The sequence below is a fragment of the Danio rerio genome, chromosome 2 (genome assembly GCF_052040795.2).
Source record: "Danio rerio strain M-AB ecotype USA chromosome 2, GRCz13ab, whole genome shotgun sequence".
Lineage (NCBI taxonomy): Eukaryota > Metazoa > Chordata > Actinopteri > Cypriniformes > Danionidae > Danio > Danio rerio.
The window spans coordinates 31220522-31242183 of NC_141022.1; the positions used below are offsets into that span (position 1 = coordinate 31220522).

A 21662-nucleotide genomic window follows, 5' to 3' on the forward strand; every position below is an offset into this window, starting at 1 on the left:
CTGGATTTCCTAGGTATGTTTTTTTTTTTCCTCTCTCTATACAGGTTTGATAACATTGCTTCCTTATGTCTAGGCCCACAGGGAATCTGCACAGGCGAAAATTTGTGGAGTTCCACTGATTTTTAGCCCATCATTGAGTCTATGTGTTTACTTGTGTAAATTTATATTTATCCAATTTTTAAATTAATTTTATAATATTATTTGTGATATAATAATATCAATCATTTTTATGTCGGCTTAGTCCCTTTATTAATCCGGGGTCGCCACAGCGGAATGAACCGCCAACTTATCCAACACTTATCCTGGCCCTACATCAAATAAAAATAATAAAATTCCCCCCAAAATGACAAGTGGTCAGAATAGCAAATACTTCAAAATGTGTTATTCCATCAACAATAGTGATTACTTTTCTTTAAGTTTAGTAACCAATAGTTTACAGAATGAAACCAATTACTCAACACGTAGTTATGAATCGTAAATCTAGAGATTCCAAGCATTTTCAACAGGTTTCCTGACATTTCCATCCTCATTTCTTGACAAGTTTTGTAGGACTCATCCTATAGCATTTATGTGGTGCTACAGCTCAGCACTGTTGTTTCTTGGGTCTTCTGATGGAAGAGGACTTTTTTATTAGCGCTTGAGAAGCTGGCGAGAGTGGTTATGTACAGCCTCCACGAATGCGCCCACATTTTCTGGGTCCATATCAGGGTAAAGGCCGTGACCCAGATTAGCGATGTAGCCCTTTGTGCCAAAGCCCTCCAACATCCTCCTCACGATCTCAGAGATGCTCTCCTTATAACAAATCAACAAGGAGAAGAGCTTAGGATGACATCACACATCACTTTTGTCTTTTTTTTAAATGGGCTGAACAGTCACATCCTCATAACTTCTGAAATGATGGTGGAAAAAAATAACCCATTTGGAGGCACTCAGACAATGCTATGAAAGCCATGCTTGTAATGAATGAGCAATGAAAGCCAGAGATGGTTCTGTGTGGAAAACAGCTGCTCTGAGGGCTCATATTTCCAGCAAGGCCTAAATTTGTAAAAACAGAAAGGCCTCTTTGCTTTCAAATGAACTAACCAGAACTCAAATCTGAAGCATACAATAAGGTATAGGCCTAAATACTTAAGGTCCACATTAAATCTAAATTTGTAAATGATTATTTTGCTAGTGCACACTGTTAATATTAAAGTCCCTGTCAAATCATAATATGTTATTATCAGTATGTTTGTCTTAAGGATATCGATAAGTGTGCTTCAAAACAATGACAAAATTTACTTTAAGAAGATATAAGCATCCAAAGCTTCCATTTTGTCACTTCCATCTAAATCCATCAACAATGTTTTTGACGTCACCTCATACTTCAGTTTTTTATCAAATCTTCTAACCAATCAAATGCTCTTAATGATCTGACATACTGTGCCCCCATTTGAAGAGGCTGTTTCTCAACATGCATTCTTCAGTGATCTTAGGTCCTCGTGTTCTTGTCATCATCAACTGCCAAAGTTCAGTTTCAAAACTCAAGACCACAAGAACAGAGGATGCATGAAAGTTCCAGGATGTGTTCTCGATAGAGGATGCACCGATGCAGACTTGAGCAAATTTCGCTTGAGAAGTCCCAGAAGTCATTGTGGCTGAATAAAGGAGATGGGAAGCACAGCGTTTCATACCATTTTAATATTAAAATTCAAATAAATAACTTACTTGTTTCAGGAGTTGGTGTCTAAATGAGTTGGTGAAATTAAACATTACCATGAAGATCTTTATAAAGGCAGAAACACATTAAGGATGTTTATTTGCTGAAATTTTAGTTTTACTTATATTGTGCAACATGTATTTGTAAGGTCTTAATAGTATATATTGTGAAAAGCAGAAAAAATAAATTGTTGTATGAAGGCAGTAATGTTTAATTAATTTTTCGTAAAAAAAATGCGTAAAGATCACGTGACAATCAGGAAAACGCAGCATCTCATTTCTCAGAAGATGCGTTCTGTGTTCTTGCGGTATCCCAAGTTTGTTCTTCAGAAGTAACTTGGGAAGAACAGTGTTCACATGTCCATTCTCAGCATTCTTGGAACTGAGAAACAGCCTCTTACTACATGCGCTTGAGCTTAACCCCCCCTCACTGGCAGAACTGTGATATACAAGACGCTTATGGCTTCTTTTTTTTTTAAACGGAAGGAACTATTCTGTTTTATTTTTAAGTTGAAATTACATCACACAACAAACAAATTTGATAAATTGCATCCAAATCGAACCATGTACTTTTTACTCTGAAACGGCAGTCCCTTCTGTGATGATGTCAGTTTGACAGCTTAGGCAAAACATGCTTAGCCACGCCTCTCTAACCATTAGTTTGTTATAAGTAAAAGATGAGAGGAGGAGCACAAAAAGAACCATCCCTCACTGAATATTTTATTTCAGCTGGAAAAATGTTGATTTAAAAGTCTGCAGCAACATCTGATTGACGAGGACTTTACATTTGATAAAAGACAGTGTTATATTTTGTATTTTTTTGTCCTCACCTTTGTGCCGTAGAGCGCACAGGGGTCCATGTTGCCTTGCAAACTAACCTTGCCTCCAGTCCTCACACTGAGAAACACAAAACAGAACAAACTAAATATTTAAGAATTTATCCTTCATTCTCACTCATAAAGTGTTTGATAAATTATAAAGTGTTGATAACTCAAGGAATAAGATGCAATAAGCAATGATATATTGTGAATACATTCAAGACCGAAGGATGTTGTTAGGCCAAACTAATTTACAGAGGCTGAGAGAGTTCATGATGATCTTGATGAATTCTGTTCCGGTAGATGTTTGATATCCGTTTTTTGTGTTCCGGTATTTATTTTGATTGTTCCGGCATTAACTGTTGCATGGGTATTACCTGCATGTGTTTGTGAGAATGTGAATAAGTCCCAGTGAAAAATGGCGAGCAAAGCTGTGTTAAGTGTGTGCACACACATAAAGGTTGGCATTTTCTACCAATTGGTTTTCTTTAGTTTACAATCACTCCTATTGATTGGTATTATTTTGCGCACAGTGAGCAGCGAAAATAAATAATGGCATAGTGGGCTACCTAAATATTTGTATTTTCAAAACGCTAGAGGCAGTCAAGCATTATATCCATTTTATTTATTTATATATATATATATATATATATATATATATATATATACATATATATATATATATATATATATATATATATATATATATATATATATATATATATATATATATATATATTTTTTTTTTTTTTTTTTAAACCATGAGTAACTTTGAAAATGAGCCTAATCAAGAGAAGATGGAATTGCGCTCCTGGATCAGGATAGCGGGAGACAGAAGCAAAAGTCAGCCAAAAAACATGATGGAAGAGAAAGAGGTATCTATGGGTTCTTCTTGAAGATTAGAGTGAGTTATTTTCGCTTAATTTCAGCACATAATAATGAAGTGAACATAATGTCAGTGGTGTTAGTAAACTGAATAGTAATTTGTCATACAATTTATGTTTGTAGCTACTTGTTTTTTTTTTTTTATCCATGGTAGACCCAAAACGATATATTGCACAAAATATATTAAATACTGTTCAGAAATGTCATGCTTTTTCTGCTATAACCACTTAGTAACATCATGTTTCGCGAAAACTGAAATTGTTTGGTGGACGTCGGTCACGGTAATTTTCATTTCATTTTGTTCCTGAAACTGTCCATTTACAACTTAAGCACTGAGCAAAACATTTGTGTTCAGTGGAGCAATTATAATGAATCTTTAATGTAAATAAAACACGGTGATTGGCCAATCAGGATTATGGAACATTTTACAAAATATAAAATAAGATACAAGGTTTAAATTAGCTTAGAATAGCAAATACATAATTCTCATGATTCAATTTTTAAAACTATAATGTTATTATCAAAATCATTATTGTAATATTATTTGAAAATGTTACATTTTGTCTAAACGCTTGACTGATACTTTATGAACAGGCACTCGTTGCCTCAAGAATATATACAATATATTTTACTGTATTAAAGTAATACAGTGACATTTGATACTTTTATTTTTAGCTCTAGAACTGAAGTCCTTTGTTTTTTTGTAATTGGTGTGAAATAAAATAATGTAATGAGGCCACATCTCTCCCACAAGCGAGGTCTACCTATGAAACAGCATTTTTAAACAGGGTTTCATCAAATCAAATTTAAGATGTTTTAAGACCATTTTAAGACCATTATCATTGAAATTTCAGACTTACACAAGGTTTAATGCCAAGGATTTTTTTCTAGCGGCCCAGATAAAACATTAAAAACAAATGGCATTTGCGAGATAGATAATAAACATTATTGGTAAATAGAGTGAGTTAATAAACTTCTGTTAAATTTTTATTGAGATAGAATGATATTGATTGGATGGGTGTTGGCCTGATTGGCCCTACATTGACATAGAAAAATTAAGACCTGTTGAGGAAAATTAAGACCTGTTGAATATGATTTAAGAACACCATATTTCAGTGAAATTAAGGTTTTAAGGCCTAAAGTTTAGATTTTGAAATTTAAGACATTTTAAGGCTTTAGAAAACCCTGCGGATACCCTGTTTAAAGAATGCATTTGTTTTGGAGTTTGCCAAAAATACATCATATTTATTTGCATGTTGTATCAGGAGCGAAATGTTTTAACAGGAGCAAAAACCAAGACGATATGTTAATAAGACTGCCTAAAACTCAATAGTAAGGCAGATATAGAGGCAGCATTATGTTGCAAGACTGGTTTTTATCAGTAGAGATAGACATCTTATTTTCATTTAAAGAACAGATGGTACAAATTCACATAGTGAAAGCCAATATATATATATATATATATATATATATATATATATATATATATATATATATATATATATATATATATATATATATATATATATATAACATTTACTTTTATCACGGAAAGATCCTTAAATCTGGCTAAAGAAGTTGTATGATGGTTTAGTTAAAGCCCTGTTCTCATTCTCTGTCACTATTTGCAATGTGCAAAGCACAAGTGTCATATAATAAACTTGATGAAAACAATCCGGAGAAAGCTTGTCTGAGAGAAGATGCCAAAAATCACACCATCATGAACTGAATTTCAGTTCTGTGAAATAAAACTATCAAGACACAAAACTGCAGTCAGCCAGATTTGCTTAAGGGTCTGCATACCATTGCAGTGATGCTGGATCACACTGAAATGAGGAAATAAACTCATCAAAGCTGTTTGACAGTTCTATTACTGACCGTGCTGAATGTGGGTCTATGGTCCAGTCGAGACCCACAACTTCATAAGCAGACTCAGAGAGGTCCTCAAGCCCATAATGACCATCTTTGGCAAAAACAATCTGCAAATGAAAAATCAGAAGTTACCGAGAAGTTAAAGCCTCAGAGAAGGAAATGAAATTAATCTCTTTGGGCTTCAAGTGAGATGCAAGCAAGGAAACGCAACCAGATACTGACAACTAGTGGCCAATAGTGCTATTACAAGTGTTGATTTTTTGATTGTTCCGAGCCTTAACTCTTCTAGTTTCTGGATACTTATGCTCAGACTCATTAACAAACATAATTTTAATGCATTAATGGGTCATTTTAATACTCGTTCTTATACTGTTTTAAAAATATGGCCTAGATGTATGGAATATATAATTTTAGCAAACAACATGGCAATCATTAAAAATAAATTGCACATTTTATGTTTTCACTTGATCAAATGCATCCTACTTTTGGTGAGAAACTCCTTTTAAAAACATCATTGTAAACATGGCCAAACTTAAATGTATGAGGGTCTCATGTCCATGTTTGCATGTAGCCACAGCTCCCGAAAACCACAACTAATTCCTTGTGTGTTTGTGCACATATGGAAAATGACCCTCGTTTGGGTTTCAATTCTCAATCAGATGATTCATTCAAAAAAGTCACTTAGGAACGTAGCAGTGATGAGTTTAGACAGATGTTCTACTTCATCTTTTTCTGGGACTATTTTAATCGGTGAAACTGAAAAAACAAAAAATAGAAGTCACTCGATAGTAACTTTTTCTCTGTAAGGTTTAAACAACAGTCTGTCTTCTCATCTATGGTTCTTGCAAAAAGATCACTGAGGTGGAAACAAGATCTAGTGAACTTAAAGATCTAAAGTGTCTCAAGGAACTATTAAAACTATCCAAATAATAACCTGGAAACCTATATTGGGCCACTAGGTAATATGATCACTCATCACAACCCTGTGTACTGTAATCTATTTATTTATTTACATTATTTAATTTAAAATTGACTCATTTATGCAATTAGTCTGTTTGTCTCTGGGATTTTTATTTTACTATTTTATTTATTTTATTATTTTTACATTTTTGTGTCATATCTATGTATCCCTGACAATACTATACTTTTAGTTTCACCTCTGTATATATATTCTACTATAAGTCTGTGGATTTGACATTTTCTGTTTCTGACTAAATAAAGTAAATAAGTAAATAAATAAAATAATTCATAGAGAAAACAAATATATTACAAAAGTGAATGCTATCCGACACTAAAGATTTCATTCTTAAAACAAATAAAAACACTGCTAGTACTTCATGCAGGCGACGTATAGAACACGTAGGATACACTCTTCTCTCCATATTTCAAAAACATTTAATAATAATACAATTCTGAACTAATTTGGGATTGTTATACTTGTATAGCATTTATATACTGCTGCTGTCTAATGATTTGATGCGTGTTTTATCCTCACTCGTAAGTTGCTTTGAATAAAAGCATCAGCAAAATGAACAAATGTAAAAGGGAGATTTTATTCTGCATCTGAAAGCACTTTAGATAAATGCACTTGCTACTCACTCATTACCAAAACTTAATGTGTAATAAAGCTAAAACAACACAAGAAAGTGCACCAGCTCAACATATAAACTCTTACACTTACCATAGGCACATTGTCTAAACCCGATTCTTTGATCTTGTCTTTAACTCGTCGAGCAATGTCTCTCAGATACGGCAGAGAAAACTCTTTAAACTCCACTGGGCCCAAACATCCAGTATGAGACTCGAAAACCTGCAGAGCCTAAACAAAAGACATTGAGTGAAAATAGAGATAGTTTTAATCGTATCCCTTGCTTATACAAGTTCTAAATTGTGCTGCAAATTCTTCTGTCGTACCTGAGCTCCAGCTTTCACCTGGCCGAGCAGATATTCCACTATGACGTCTGTTAACTGGCTCAGGAGTTTATGGCTGGCCTCTGGGTACCGGTAGAGCCAGCGTTTAGCCTTTGAGTGTGTCACAGAGCCTCCTCCTTCAATCATGTAGGACATTAGAGTCCACTGTCAAGCATAAGAAAGGGTGGAAAAGGTCACTGTGCAGTCATGATTGAAACTTTGAGGTTAGTAGCAACTTCTGATAATCAGCAAAGTTGCATCTGTTTGATCAAAAATGCAATAAAACTATAATATTGTGAAATGTTCTCACAATTTAAAAGAACTGATACATTTTTGGTTGTTTAAAGAAACTGACGGCTGATGCAGAGCTGGATTTTCGAGCACATGCAGTGGTCACTGTCACATGATACTTCAAAAATGAAATCATTAGACAAAATAAGATTTTCATTGAAGCATTTGTTGGTATCGGACAATATTTGGCTGAGATCTGCAATCTAGGGTTAAAAAAAAAGTTAAATATTGTGAATATCACTTAGCAATGCACATTACTAATAAAATTGAGTTATGGTATATTTAAAAAAGGAAATTTACAAAACAACTTCATGAAACATGATCTTAATGGAGGACGAAACCTGCAAAAACAATAAATAAATACGCAAATATAAAAGTAAATGAGTAAATAAAATCCATAAATTCCTGCATAAACGAAACAATAAATAAATGAATATGCAAATAAATAAATGTATATAAAAATTGACAAATTTCTGCATAATTAATATATAAATAATTAATAGTGTGGGCAGTTAATTATTAAATATGTTACACGAATGTTGGGCGATTAAGAAAATGCTAAACTGAAAATTGATGTTTCTCCTTTTTCAAACGTTTATTCATATCTTGCTTGAACGTAGTTGTGTATGTACTTTTCCTCAGCGCAACATGCTAATGAGAGGGTGTCTGTCAATCATCAGAAGCCATTCAAAAAAAATATTGCAATGCAAAATCTTTCTAACGAGCAACCACTGATGGCATAAAGACTGCCTTCTGATGATTGACAGACACCCTCTCATTAGCATGTTGACCTGAGGAAAAGTAAATACGCAGCTACGTTCACGATATGAATAAACGTTTGAAAGAGGGGAAAAATAAACTTTCAGATTAGCATTTTCTTATTCCCCCAACATTTGCTCAACTCATTTAAATATTTACCTGCCAACACTATTAATTATTTATATGTTTATGTCTTTAGAAATTTGTGGATTTTTATAAAAATTTATTTATTTATTTATTATTTTATTTATGCAGGAATTTATGGATTTATTTACTCATTTATTTATTCATTAATTTGTTTTCTTGTCGGCTTAGTCTCTTTATTAATCCAGGGTCGCCTCAGCGGAATGAACCGCCAACTTATCCAGCAAGTTTTTACGCATCGGATGCCCTTCAAGCCGCAACCCATCTCTGGAAAACATCCACACACACATTCACTCACACACACACACTCATACACTACAGACAATTTAGCTTACCCAATTCACCTGTACCGCATGTCTTTGGACTGTGGGGGAAACAGGAGCACCCGGAGGAAACCTACGCGAAGGCAGGGAGAACATGCAAACTCCACACAGAAACGCCAACTGAGCCGAGGTTCGAACCAGCGATCTTCTTGCTGTGAGGCGACAGTACTACCTACTGTGCCACTGCCTCGCCCCTCATTTATTTATTTATTTATTATTTTTGCAGATTTTATCCTCTATAGATCTTTACCTAATCTAATAAATTTTAGCATAAAAGAAAAATAGATCATTTTGACCCATACAATTATTGCATTAAGTATACCAATGTATTATAATTATATATATATATATATATATATATATATATATATATATATATATATATATATATATATATATATATATATATGGAACTCAAGCAACAGTTCTTGCTAGTATAAATGTTAAAACAGAGAAACTGTGATGCACTTTTTTTTTTTAAACAGACCTAAAGAATATGTGGTATAGCGGTCAGGCAATTGTTGTAGATATAAAAAAAATTCCAGTTGGCAATTACAGTTTTTACGAGGATACGAATGCTGAAATTAGGAGTTAAAAATATGAAATGTTCTAAATTTCTGTGCATTTAGCATCCTTTTATTTTGCAGCACTGAGCCAATCGATTGTTTAAGTTAGTCAATGCTGAAAATCTGCTGTTTTGTTGCATAGTTCACTGACTCAATTCTACACAACTGTGAACAATCACATCTAGGGATGGGATGATAAGAGGTTTCAAGGTTTACTGCGGTTTGGAAAAGTCAAGGTTTTAAAAACGGCTAAAATTTTCTTTTAGACCGTTCCTGTGGTATATATATACGTTTTTGAGACTATTTTATTTAGTTTTTTAGGGAGCAGAAAAGGGATCAGCCCACGATTCAGCAAACATCAGAAAAACAAACAGCTTGTAAACCAACATCCAAGCCTGCTATAGACCTGAACAGTGCAGTGCTTTACTTTATATCTAAATAAAAGAAAGATATCCATTGATGCATTTTCAAGATGTAAAGAAATCTGTGTTCTTGAATGTAATGAAAACCGCAGAAATCAATGATTTAGATTAAATATTTAGCCTGACATGTTTCCTGCTCCAAAATATTTAAATGTTTCTTAAAAATATATTGTGTTGAATGGGGGGAAAAATTGTTGTTGATTACCTAAACATTTAAAAAGTTGATATTTTAGAGCAGCAATCACAATAACATGCAATTTTTATCCATGGTTATCATACTGTCAGAATCTTATACCGACCCATGCCAAAGGTTTATACAGCAACATCGGTGATTCAAAGTTTTTGCATAACTCAATGCCATAATGTTTTCTATTTTGTATAGAATTCTTTTCCTAACTGTAAAATTTACATTTAATTTTAAATGGTTTGTTGTTGTATTGTGTAACTGTATACAGCATTCCGACTGAAGTAATTAGCTGAATTCACAAGGGGTAGTTACACAGAAAAAACATTCTGTTACTCACCATCATGTCGCTCCAGTATCCTGAAACTGTCGTTCATCTTCAGAATACAAATTAAGATATTTTAGATGCAATCCAAGAGCTCTGTCATCCTTCATAGACTAAACACTTTCAAGGTCCAAAAACATTAGTACAACTGGTTTATATTTACAGGTTTCAGAGTTTTTTTTGGCATACAAAATTGTTCTTGGAGTTTTGTATGGATACAGTTGAAACACTGACATCAATTGCAATGTTTTAACGATTTTCTGGTTCCTTTTCTGCATATTGAATGTCTCAGGAGGATGAAGGATGATGGAGCTCCTGGATTCTATCTAAAATATCATAATGTGTGCTCTGAAGATGAAGAAAGGTGTCAAGGGTTTGGAACAACATGAGGGAAAGCAATTTATAACAGATTTTTCATTTTTGGATGAACTAACTGTTTAAGTTACAGTATGCAACTCTTAGTGGTTAACAAACAAAAGTTCAAGCCTCATTGCAGCTGGAGCTTCTTCTCTCTGTTATAGACGTGATATGATGAGTTACACAGGTACTGGGCTTCTTTGCAGCAGGGATCAATCTGACAGATTTAATACAGTCCCAATATTAATTTTAGGCTCACCATAGTGATTCAGGGAAAGACAAACACACAGAACATTGGTTCTAAATGGAAAAGTTCTTGTTTCTACTCTCACTTTTGATTAATATAATGCAATTTTGCTTAAAAATAAAAAGTAATAATTCATTAATCCCTTATTTATGAGGGGTTGCCACCATGGAATGAACCACCAACTATTCCAGCATATGTTTTATGCTGTAAAAGTTACGCAGTAGACCCAACCCAGTACTGGGAAACATTCATAAGCTCATTCACATACACACTCATACACTATGGCCAATTTTGTTTACCCAATTCACTTGTACCGCATGTCTTTGGACTGTGGAGGGAACAGGAGCAAACCCACGGAAACATGGTGAGAACATGCAAACTCCACCCAGACATGCCAACTGACCCAGCCGGGACTGAAACCAGCGACCTTCTTGCAGTGAAGTGAAAGTGCTAACCACTAAGCCACCGTGTCACCCCAAAGTAATAATTTCAATAGTCAAAAATGAAACGCTTAATCCAAATAAAAGCAGTGTCTTGAGTTATAGACCCTAGCCTGAGTTTTCTTACCGGAGCTCCAGTGAAGCCAATGAGAGGAACTTTCCCCTCTATTTTGTGCCGTGTCAGTGTGATGGCTTTGAAAACATAGTCAAGTTCAGAATACACGTCCACTTGAGTCTTCAGCCTCTGCAGATCCTCAGGCTCCTTCAGTGGTTCTGGGAAAGTGGGGCCCTTTCCTGGACACATTTGAACCTCCATTCCCATGGCCTGGACATACACAATTCATATATGAATAGCCACACACACACACTAATAGTCATTATCAAGTCAATACATTACAATAATGACCTGAGGGACCACCAGGATGTCGGAGAAGATGATGGCAGCATCAAATGGGAATCGCCTGAGGGGCTAAAAACAGAAAATTGATTGTGTTAAAAAAAAAATTTAAGGAGGAGGAAAGAATGAATATGGGTATTAAAATGTATATTCATGTGATAATTAAGTCTAAAAATAGAACAGCAATTCAAGAGTTCACACTTAGATATTGTTAGATGCTATTAACAGGTTTGGCTGTCCCCGGAGAGAACCCTGAGCTTGGAGATAATTGAGCCCTGAGCTCCTGCCTGGTCAATAAGCATATAAGGGGGTCTGAGATCAGGTAGACCTCGAGTTCCCCCTGGTAAAGGGTGGAAAATGAGGAGTTGGGGTGGAAGGGGGATTCTTCCAAAATGAAGATAAGGCAGTAGGGCGAAGTCTATTTTTTGTAAGCTTGAGTCAATCTGAATGGATTATTGCTGATTACGGATGGAAGACAGCTGCGATCAGTCATATCACGTGCTCCTCTCGAAATTAGTTTATAAAAACTTCACTTAAAACGATTCATTTATGCTTCTCCATTAACATTTTTGCATAAAATATTTACATTTATGTATGTTTTCTGTACTAAAAGTGCATTTAATACATTTTGTGGATAACAAAAATTGAAAATCTATATTTTATTAGTATATAAATAGATAATCAGAAATAGATAATCATCACCTCCCTTTTTTTCTTTTCTCATTTAATCCTTATTGATACTAAATGAAGCGGTTTCGTAGTAAAATGAAACTACATGCTGGTTCTTGTTAATAAAGCAAAAAAGAATATATATATATATATATATATATATATATATATATATATATATATATATATATATATATATATATATATATATATATATATATATATATATGGGTAGATGACAAATAGGCAGTGAAAAACATTTGTTTTGTATTTTTTTCAAAACAAAAGTTATATTTATGTAGTTTAAAGTCAGATTATTGAGAAAATAGGGTTTAGTAACTTCTTCCTGAACTGCACCAAAAAAATGTCCTGTAGTGTGACATAACAAAAATGTAGGAAATAAAACGTACTAATATAGAATCAGGAGCTTAACTGAGGTTCTAATTATACGCGTTTTCTATGAAATTGCTGTTTTAAAAACATAGAGTGTCACCAGAGGACATAGCTTTGAGGGTGCTTTCACACCTAAACTTTTGTTTCGGAACCTGTCTCGTTTGCCCATTTAGCACAGTTTGTTTGTCATATGTGAAACCAGCAATCGCGCTCGGTTCTGCGTCAAAGCAATCGCTCCGAGATCGCTTGAATGAGGTGGTCTCAGCTCAATTGAAACGAACTCTGGAGCGGATCGATTGTAGTGAGAAAGCGATACGATTCGAGCCCGGTTATATCACAGTGCTTTTTCGATATGTAATAGGCATACGAGTTAGAGTTATACAATTATGAGTAGGGTGGTAGATCATTCAACAGAGACATTCCAAGTCTCCCGGAAGTTTTGGGAGTTTCCCACAAATGCACAGAGACTCCCGGATGCCCGCAAATGAGTAATAATCTTCCCGAAATCAAGTGTCTCCCTCCCGGTCCTCAAATACGTCGCGCACCCTTCTCATCCCCCCCACCGCATCCCTCCTTGCTCTTCAGACAGGTCACATGCACCCTGTCAAACATCACCAAACCACCACCCCCCCTGAGAGCTGAGCAGGACTCTGCAAAATAAAACGTGAAACTGACCAATGTGATGAGAGTTTACTCACACGCGATTTGCTTTAGCTCTTTTGGTCCATTTAGAAACATTGCCGTGTGAAAGCGAACCACACCAAGAGCAAAGAGCAACAACGTAACAATTTTAATCCCTGTTTCGGAACAACTGAATGGATTTACAGGTATCATATGCCAATGTTTTTAGAAATAGATGGATTACAAAAAGAACTGCCATTTACTAAAACAGCCACTTGTAAAATTAGGCTGGAGGTATTTATTAAAGATTTTCTGAATTTCTATTGAATTTATAAGAGTTGTAATTTGTCGAACTTTGCTTGATACCGTCACAACATAGAACAGTTTTAGATTTGCTTCAAAAATACGCTGATGAATTTTTATACAGCCTTTGTCAATAACAAAGGCTATTTTCTATGGCAATAATATTTCATTATTAAATGTACAATTAAAAACAACAAACAAATTAATACATAAATAAGATTTTTAGTGTTAATAAATTACAAAACGTCTAACATTTCTCCTGGTGACACTTTGCTAAAAATATGCTTACGAGTATTCATTTTATATATATATATATATATATATATATATATATATATATATATATATATATATATATATATATATATATATATATATATATATATATATATAAAAAGCCTTCTGCAATCATTAAAAGCAGGGCAGCCTAGTAGAATATGTTTTACTGTAAGAGCAATTGTGCAGAACAAACAGTAAGTAGGAGTCATCACATTTAAGCAAAAACACATTAGTTATTCTCTTATATTTAATACAACATCTTGTAAAAATCACTTGATTAATTCTAGCCTTAAAATGTCTTAAAACTCGGAGGTTTGCTCCAAAAACATTTTTTTTCTAAAATGTAATGACACAGCCGTTTTTATAGCAAGACATCCATGGAGGACAAAGAAATGCTTAACCATTCAACACATTTTTAATGATGACAATACTAATTATATAATTTTTTGTCATGCATGACAGTAAAAACACAACATTACATCAACAACCCATATGCTCAGTGGTGCTGACCTGTAATGTAAGCTCACAGCAAGCTTCAGGGGAACGACACGTCTCAAAGAAATCTTTCCCTGCCCGTGATTCCCTGAACTCTGTTGAATAGATAATCAAGCCAGTCAGAGATGAAAGGATGAACAGATTTACTTCATAATAAACAATCACACGTAGAACTGGCAGCGCTCATCAGCTACACAATATAACATTTCAGCATCGACAATGTAAAATGTGTGCATCCAAAATAGTCACATCGATCACAGGACGTACAATGCTGAGATGGGATGGTAGTTGATCAAGCAATACAATTCAGAACATGTGACTTGTGGAGTCATTATAAAAAGTATTTGCAAATATGGACCATAATGGATTATTATTTAAAGGCTTGTGATTGTGTAAGTATTTTAAGTTTTAAACTATTCGCACAAAAGTAATTATATAATTTGTAGATTTGCCATTATTATTAGTACATCGTTATTTACACTATGAAGACCAAACATTTTTATTTTACATTTGATTATTCAATTTCTGTACCTGAATGCTGTCATACTCATTTCATGTGTATCTTTGCTATATCGTGATCATCTATGCTTTTGAATTGTTTATTATATTTTATGCAAATGTACTCCAATAGAAAACCTTACAAAATAACAAATTCTTTACAAATAGAGCTATACAAGTCATCTGGTGAAATAGTATTCATATACTGCAATATACAGTTGAAGAGAAAATTAATAGCCCTCCTGTGAATATCTACTCTTTTTTTTTTTTCCCCCAAGTGATGTTTGCATTTCTATTACTACTATATTTTTTCATCTGAATAAAGTCTTACTTCTTTTAGTATTTCTGGAATAATAATAATAAAAAAAGATCAATATTATAATTTGTTTTTTAATATTTATTTATTTATTTGACATGGACATCACAATTACATTGGACAACCAAATGAATTTGTTTAAGTGTTTAAGCAAACTTGCTAATTCTCAACACCTGTCCATAGGAGGCTTGAAAAAATTGGCAAAATGGAAATATAATAAAACATATACACAACATTATAATTCTTTACAGAAAATGACTGAAGCAAAAGCAAAGGAGACATGATCCAACAAACTAACAGTAGACTTGCTTGTGCAAACACTGCTGTTTTGTTTTAAACCACTTTTTTAAGAGCACTACTAAAAATATTTAGATTTCTTTCTGATTTAAGGCTAACAGATAAATCTTTCCACAGTTTGGCTCCCTTTACAGAGAAGACAGATTGACCAAATGAGGTCTTACACTTTGGCACTAGACAGTCATAGATTTGATGCCTACGTACTAGATCAGAAAACAGCATTGGAACATGATTATTTAAACATTTAAAAACCAATTTAAGATAATTCAATTTAATATAACTATTAAAACTAAAAAGGTTATGTTTACATAAAACTTCACATTGATGCCATCGCATAGGCTTTAAGTCCATAATTTTAACAACTTGTTTATATATTGAGTCACTAGGCGTTAATGTAGTTAAAGAGGCTTGTGACCAAGATGTAATGCAATATGTCAAGTGAGAGAATATCATTGTGTGCATGTATAATTTTGCAGTATGATATGTTAAAAACCTTCTAATAAAACAAAAACAGTTTAGACTTTGCTTAACTTTCTTACTCAGATTATCAGCCTCCTTTAGAATTTTATTTATCTGATTGGCTACTGAACAAACTATTGGTATCCATTGAGTTGCCTACCTAACCTAATTTGTGGAATAACTAGTAAAATATGATGTACTGGCATCGTGGGAAAGACTAAAGAAATTGATCATTAGAGATCAGAGTTTAAAACTATTATGTTTAAAAACGTATTGAAAAAAAACTGTTAAAGAGCACTTAGAAATATTTGAAAAAAATAACTAAAATATCACAGGAGGGCTAATAATTTTGTCTTGAACTGTATTGCTGAAAAACAAAATATTATTTCTTTTAATATCATGCAGCCAAAGTTATTGTTACACACCTGGCAGGTAGCGTCCAGCCTGTCTCATACACCACACTGGAATGTGCTCGATCTCTTCTCCTCGCGCCGCTCTCAGGAATGTGTCATTCCTCAACTCTGGAAAGTCTTTTGGGCTGAGAGAAAATAATGCAATATTTAATTATTTATCAGACAACATTACATTTCTCCAGTGGTGAAGTGAGGCTAGATAAGGGTCAGGGTGACACTGACCCATACAAATTGACAGCTCTTCTACACATCGTCACCTAAGAATTCTAAGGTTCTATCTGACATTTTTTTCAAAATTGAGTTATAAGATAATAAGATATATTCTTAATAAATGACAACTTATTTACATTATGGGATTATTTTTTTTATAAGTTGTTTATATCTTAAAACTTTTTCTTTAAAAAAACAAATGTTACACACATACTGTTTGCTATGGAATGTAAAAACTTTAAAGCTCAATGTCTCAAAATCATTCAGAACGCAGATAGAACCTTATAATTTCAAGGTGACAACATTAAATTATTACATATACATGAAGAAAATCTGTGATCTTACTGATTTTACAGCTGTATTTCTATATTTTTTTGAATGGTACTTGTAAGTGAAAGAGCTGTAAATTTGAGTGACTGACCCATTCAAGCGGTCCTGCTGTAAAACAGTCCCTGAATGATCTTTGCTCACAGTCTCTACACACCATACCTGAGGCGCAGATGTGAATAATCACGTAGAAAAAGGACAATCTTTATAAATTGAGATTTCTATATCAAGCTTTCCATGGATGCATGGTTTATTAGATAGGACAATATTTGGAACATGAGAAAAATAAATAAATAGAAATACTCTAAAAATTGCCTTTAAAGCTGTTCAAATTAAGTTTAGCAATACACATTACTTATTATAAAAAAGTTTATAAATATATATTTATGGAATGAAATTTACTTAATGTCTTCATGGAAAGTAATTTTTACTTTATATTATGGCGATTGTGTTGCATTAAAAAAATACCTATTTAAACATCTGTTTAGCTGCGCCTTTATAGAATGAGGACTGTGGAACGTCCCATAGATCACACTATTACATCTTCCTTTTCTTTTTCATTTCTTTAAAACCTGTTTTAACACATTTTAATTCGATTGTATTATAACTGTTTTTATTTTCTTATACTTGTTTCTTTTACTCCTGTTTATGTAAAGCACTTTGAATTACTACTGTGTATTAAATGAGCTATAAATACACTTGCCTTGCAGTACTCATAGAGTGTACTCATAGAGTGTATTTTTGGTTACTCCCACAAACATACCTATGCAACTTATTAGTGGTTTTGTGGTCCAGACTCTCATATGATTTCAATAACGTACTATTCAAAATCTAATTACATTTCATATGTCATTTTAGTAGTTATATCAGTCCCACATTTCATATTCATATTGAATACTATATTGAACACTATAGTCTCGCACACGCAACAGTGCTTTTATTATGTAAAAAAATAATAATAAATAATATGAAAAAATTGAAGTAGAAAGAATAATACAAAAGGGTGTGTTTTTTCTTTCTGTGATGATTCATATTTGTTTGCATTGTGTGTTTAAGAGTTATTTGTTTGAAGCTACAAAGCAACACTTGGCCTAAAAGCTGCATGGATAAACTGTTTAGATGTGGTTGGAATTGTTTTTTTCCTGACCTGAAACCATTATGCTTGTTGTATTCAGCACGTTCTGTTGCATTTATACAAGATACTGGATAATATATGACGCTAATTAAAATAACTTATTTTTATTATTATAATAGATATTTCCAACTCTTTTTCTGGTAACACTTTACAATAAGTTTGCATTAGTTAATGTTAGTTAACTTGAACAAACAATAAAACAATACATTTATTACAGCATTTGTTCATTTTGGTTAAAATTAGTTAATGTTGTTCATTGTTAGTTCATGTTAACTCACAATGGAATTAACTAATGTTAACAAGCATGAATAAAAATGTTAATAATGCATTAATATATGTTGACCTGTGATTAATAAATGCTGTACAATCAGTATTGTTCATTCTTTGTTAATTTAGTGAATACATTAACACTAACTAATGAAACAATGTTTGACCCTTTTTTTGACCTTTTACTCTCACAAACAGAAGTTGATTATGAGACTTTTAGCAGTCAATGTTTGACAATTGTCTTTCATAATGATGTTCTTTAGTTTGAGAGTAATCTTGAGGTCCACCCTATTTTGCCAAAGCTGAACATTTCTTGAAACACCACTGCTTTTCATTAATTCGTCATATGCGTATCTGTCTAAATAAAAGTACAATTGAAATTGAGAAGCCCCTCCCTCAGTTTATCATGATCAGGTTTCACAGATGTTTTAAGCAGTGAGTGAGCAGAGGAGATAAGGGAATAACGGTTTGCTTATTCTTCCCTGGTTGATAAGCATTTTAGCAGAGAGTGTCATAAAACACACCCTTTTTGTAAAGTTTAAGTCATACAAAACCATACACATTAATAATTAAAACATTTCTTCAGCAAGGATTCGTTAGGTGAGCTAAAGTGATGTCAGATATTGATTTTTTTCATTCAGTAATCCTGAAAAAATAAATATTGCACAAAAAGTACAACCATTTTCAACTGCGATAGAAATGTAGTCATGAAAACAATGAAAATTGACAATGAAAAACAATATTCATATATAAACACTGCGGCATGAAATAAATGATTCTTTTCTATTGCGACTCAATTGAAGACATACTTTCAGTTATTTTTACTTCATTTGTGCCTTTATTAAGACAAATTGGATGTACAACAACATGAAATTTCTACAGTCTCTTACCAAATAAAATATGCAGCTAAATAATTATATAAACTATTTATACCATTTAAAAGATACTGAGCTATCTGTAAGTAACAATGATTATTCAGTAATACAAACACCTTTATGCTAGTTTTACAGTTTATTCTGATTTAATATTCCTAAATAACTTATTCCTAACAGCTTTTGAATGGTAATGCATGTGATGAATATTGGAACGTACATGATAAGTACCATAAAACAGAATTACACTAACTACCACATAATGATGTTCAGTAAGTATTTACTGTATGATAATGATACCCTTTATTAATGGTTATTTTAAATTGGCCAACAGTTTGAAAATAATGCATTTAATCCCCCTCTATGATTCATATATTAGTCCTCTGAAAGAGTTTTATTTATTGTATTTACTTATTTGTATTTTTGTTTAATAATAATAATAACAATAATAATAATAAATATTATTATTATTGTTGTTGTTGTTATTATTATTAGTAGTATAGTAACACACACACACACACACACATATATATATATATATATATATATATATATATATATATATATATAATACTATATTACTATTTACTGTGTTTACTATTTTTAACTATACATGTATGTTTTATTAATGTAAACTTTATAAATGCTTTGGCAATGCATTTGTAACATTTGTCATGCCAATAAACCAATTATTGAATTGAGAGAGAGAGAGTTTAAGACATTTAAGCTTTAAGTTAGAACTTGTACAATTACGTTTAACGGAAATGTACACAAATGTTTTCAAAACAAACGACAGGGGTTAAAGTTAGGGAAGTACTTAAATAACATGCTAACAGCAGAGATATTGCCTGCACAAACAATCATTTGCTTGTATTATATCACGGACGTCATCCATATTAGAGAGTCTGTAACTTGAATAACGTGTTGTTTTATATCAATAAGCGCTGGCCTTTATATTTTAAAATCACCAAACACAACTGTCAACACTCATTCATTGATTAATCAATAACTTACAGAATGAAACTGTCCTTATCCATCATGACCGGCTTCACAGGGGAGCTTGAATGGGATTCAGCAAACTTGTCAAGCTGTTTTATTCTGTCTGACTCTGTGTTGTAACAGTATAACGTCACGCCTCCAAACTGAAGGGCGCGGCCATCTTGAAATGATCACATGACCAAACTAGAAGAGAAAGCGACTTAAAGGAACAGTTCGCCAACAAACTAAGAAGCAAATAAATGAAACAGAATCAAATAAAACGCTTTTTATTGACTCGCCCTCTCAGGACCATGTTTAGAAGTGAATTTCAAAGCAACATTAAAAGAAGACTTCAGCTGGAAGAACTATGCACGTGGTAGTTAATAAATGTCAAAAAGTAGCATATCATCTCTATGAGAGTCAGAAAACAAAGGCAAGTTTGGTTTTTCCTTTTTTCAGATTGGATTGACGCTAGGGTGACACAGTAGCTCAGTGGTTAGCACTGTCAGCTCACAGCAAGAAGGACGCTGGTTCAAGTCCCAGCTGGGTCAGTTGGCATTTCTGTATAGTTTTTGCATGTTCGCATGGGTTTCCTCCTAGTGCTTCGGTGTTCCCCACAGTCCAAAGACATGTGCTATAGGTGAATTAAACTAAATTGTTCAGAGCGAATGTGTGTGAATGTTGTGTATGGATGTTTCCTACTACTGGGTTGCAGCTGGAAGGGCATCCGGCGTGTGAAACATGCTGGATAAGTAAGCGGTTCATACCGCTGTGGCAACCCCTGATGAATAAAGGGATTAAGCTGAAGGAAAATGAAAAAATGAATTGACCCTTTTAGGTGAATATGAATTCTCCCATCAGGTAGACCTAATTTCTTTTTGGACGGCAACATCCCTACATAAAATGAACAATGGTTTTATCTTGAACGTTTTATGGCGTATTGATGATCATGTGTATAACCTTGTGTTTACAATATGCTTAAACTGCAATTTGTATTGCAAAACTTTTAGCAATGTTTAGCAATTTGTGGTTAGCATGATAGAAGAATAACCGGCTTTTATTGGATTTATCAGTAGTAAAATCATGGTTCATTTTCACTTGAAGTGTTAGTATTGGTAGCACTTTATTTGAGTCCTGTTATGCACTGTATGCACACACGCGTAATGTAGTGCACTGTATCATGCAAATTAACTTTAACCCACAGCCAAATAAAACCCAGTATTTTCTGTTGAGGTAAAGTTGATTTAATAGTCACACATTCAGACTTTCTCCTTAATATTATCATTTCAGAAAAGTAATATTTGCAAATTCTAAATAGTGGAATCATAGACATGGTGGCTCAGTGATTAGCACTGTCGCTTCACAGTAAGAAGATCGCTGGTTCGAGCTGAGTCAGTTAGCTTTTCTGTGTGGAGTTTGCATGTTCTCCCAGTTTTCGCCTGGGTTTCCTCTGGGTACTCCGGTTTCCCCCACAACCCAAAGTCATGAAGT

General features: G+C 33.4%; 1 protein-coding gene across 1 annotated transcript; it reads right to left on the reverse strand.

Moving 5' to 3' along the window:
• Positions 1 to 367: 367 nt before the first annotated feature.
• urod (uroporphyrinogen decarboxylase) lies at positions 368 to 20273 on the reverse strand. The gene is given in 10 exon segments (NM_131347.1): positions 368 to 792; positions 2529 to 2595; positions 5280 to 5380; positions 6955 to 7092; positions 7188 to 7349; positions 11370 to 11567; positions 11649 to 11711; positions 14415 to 14494; positions 16395 to 16507; positions 20208 to 20273. Coding segments are annotated over 10 exon segments (1110 nt in total). The 5' UTR covers positions 20234 to 20273; the 3' UTR covers positions 368 to 630.
• Positions 20274 to 21662: the final 1389 nt, after the last annotated feature.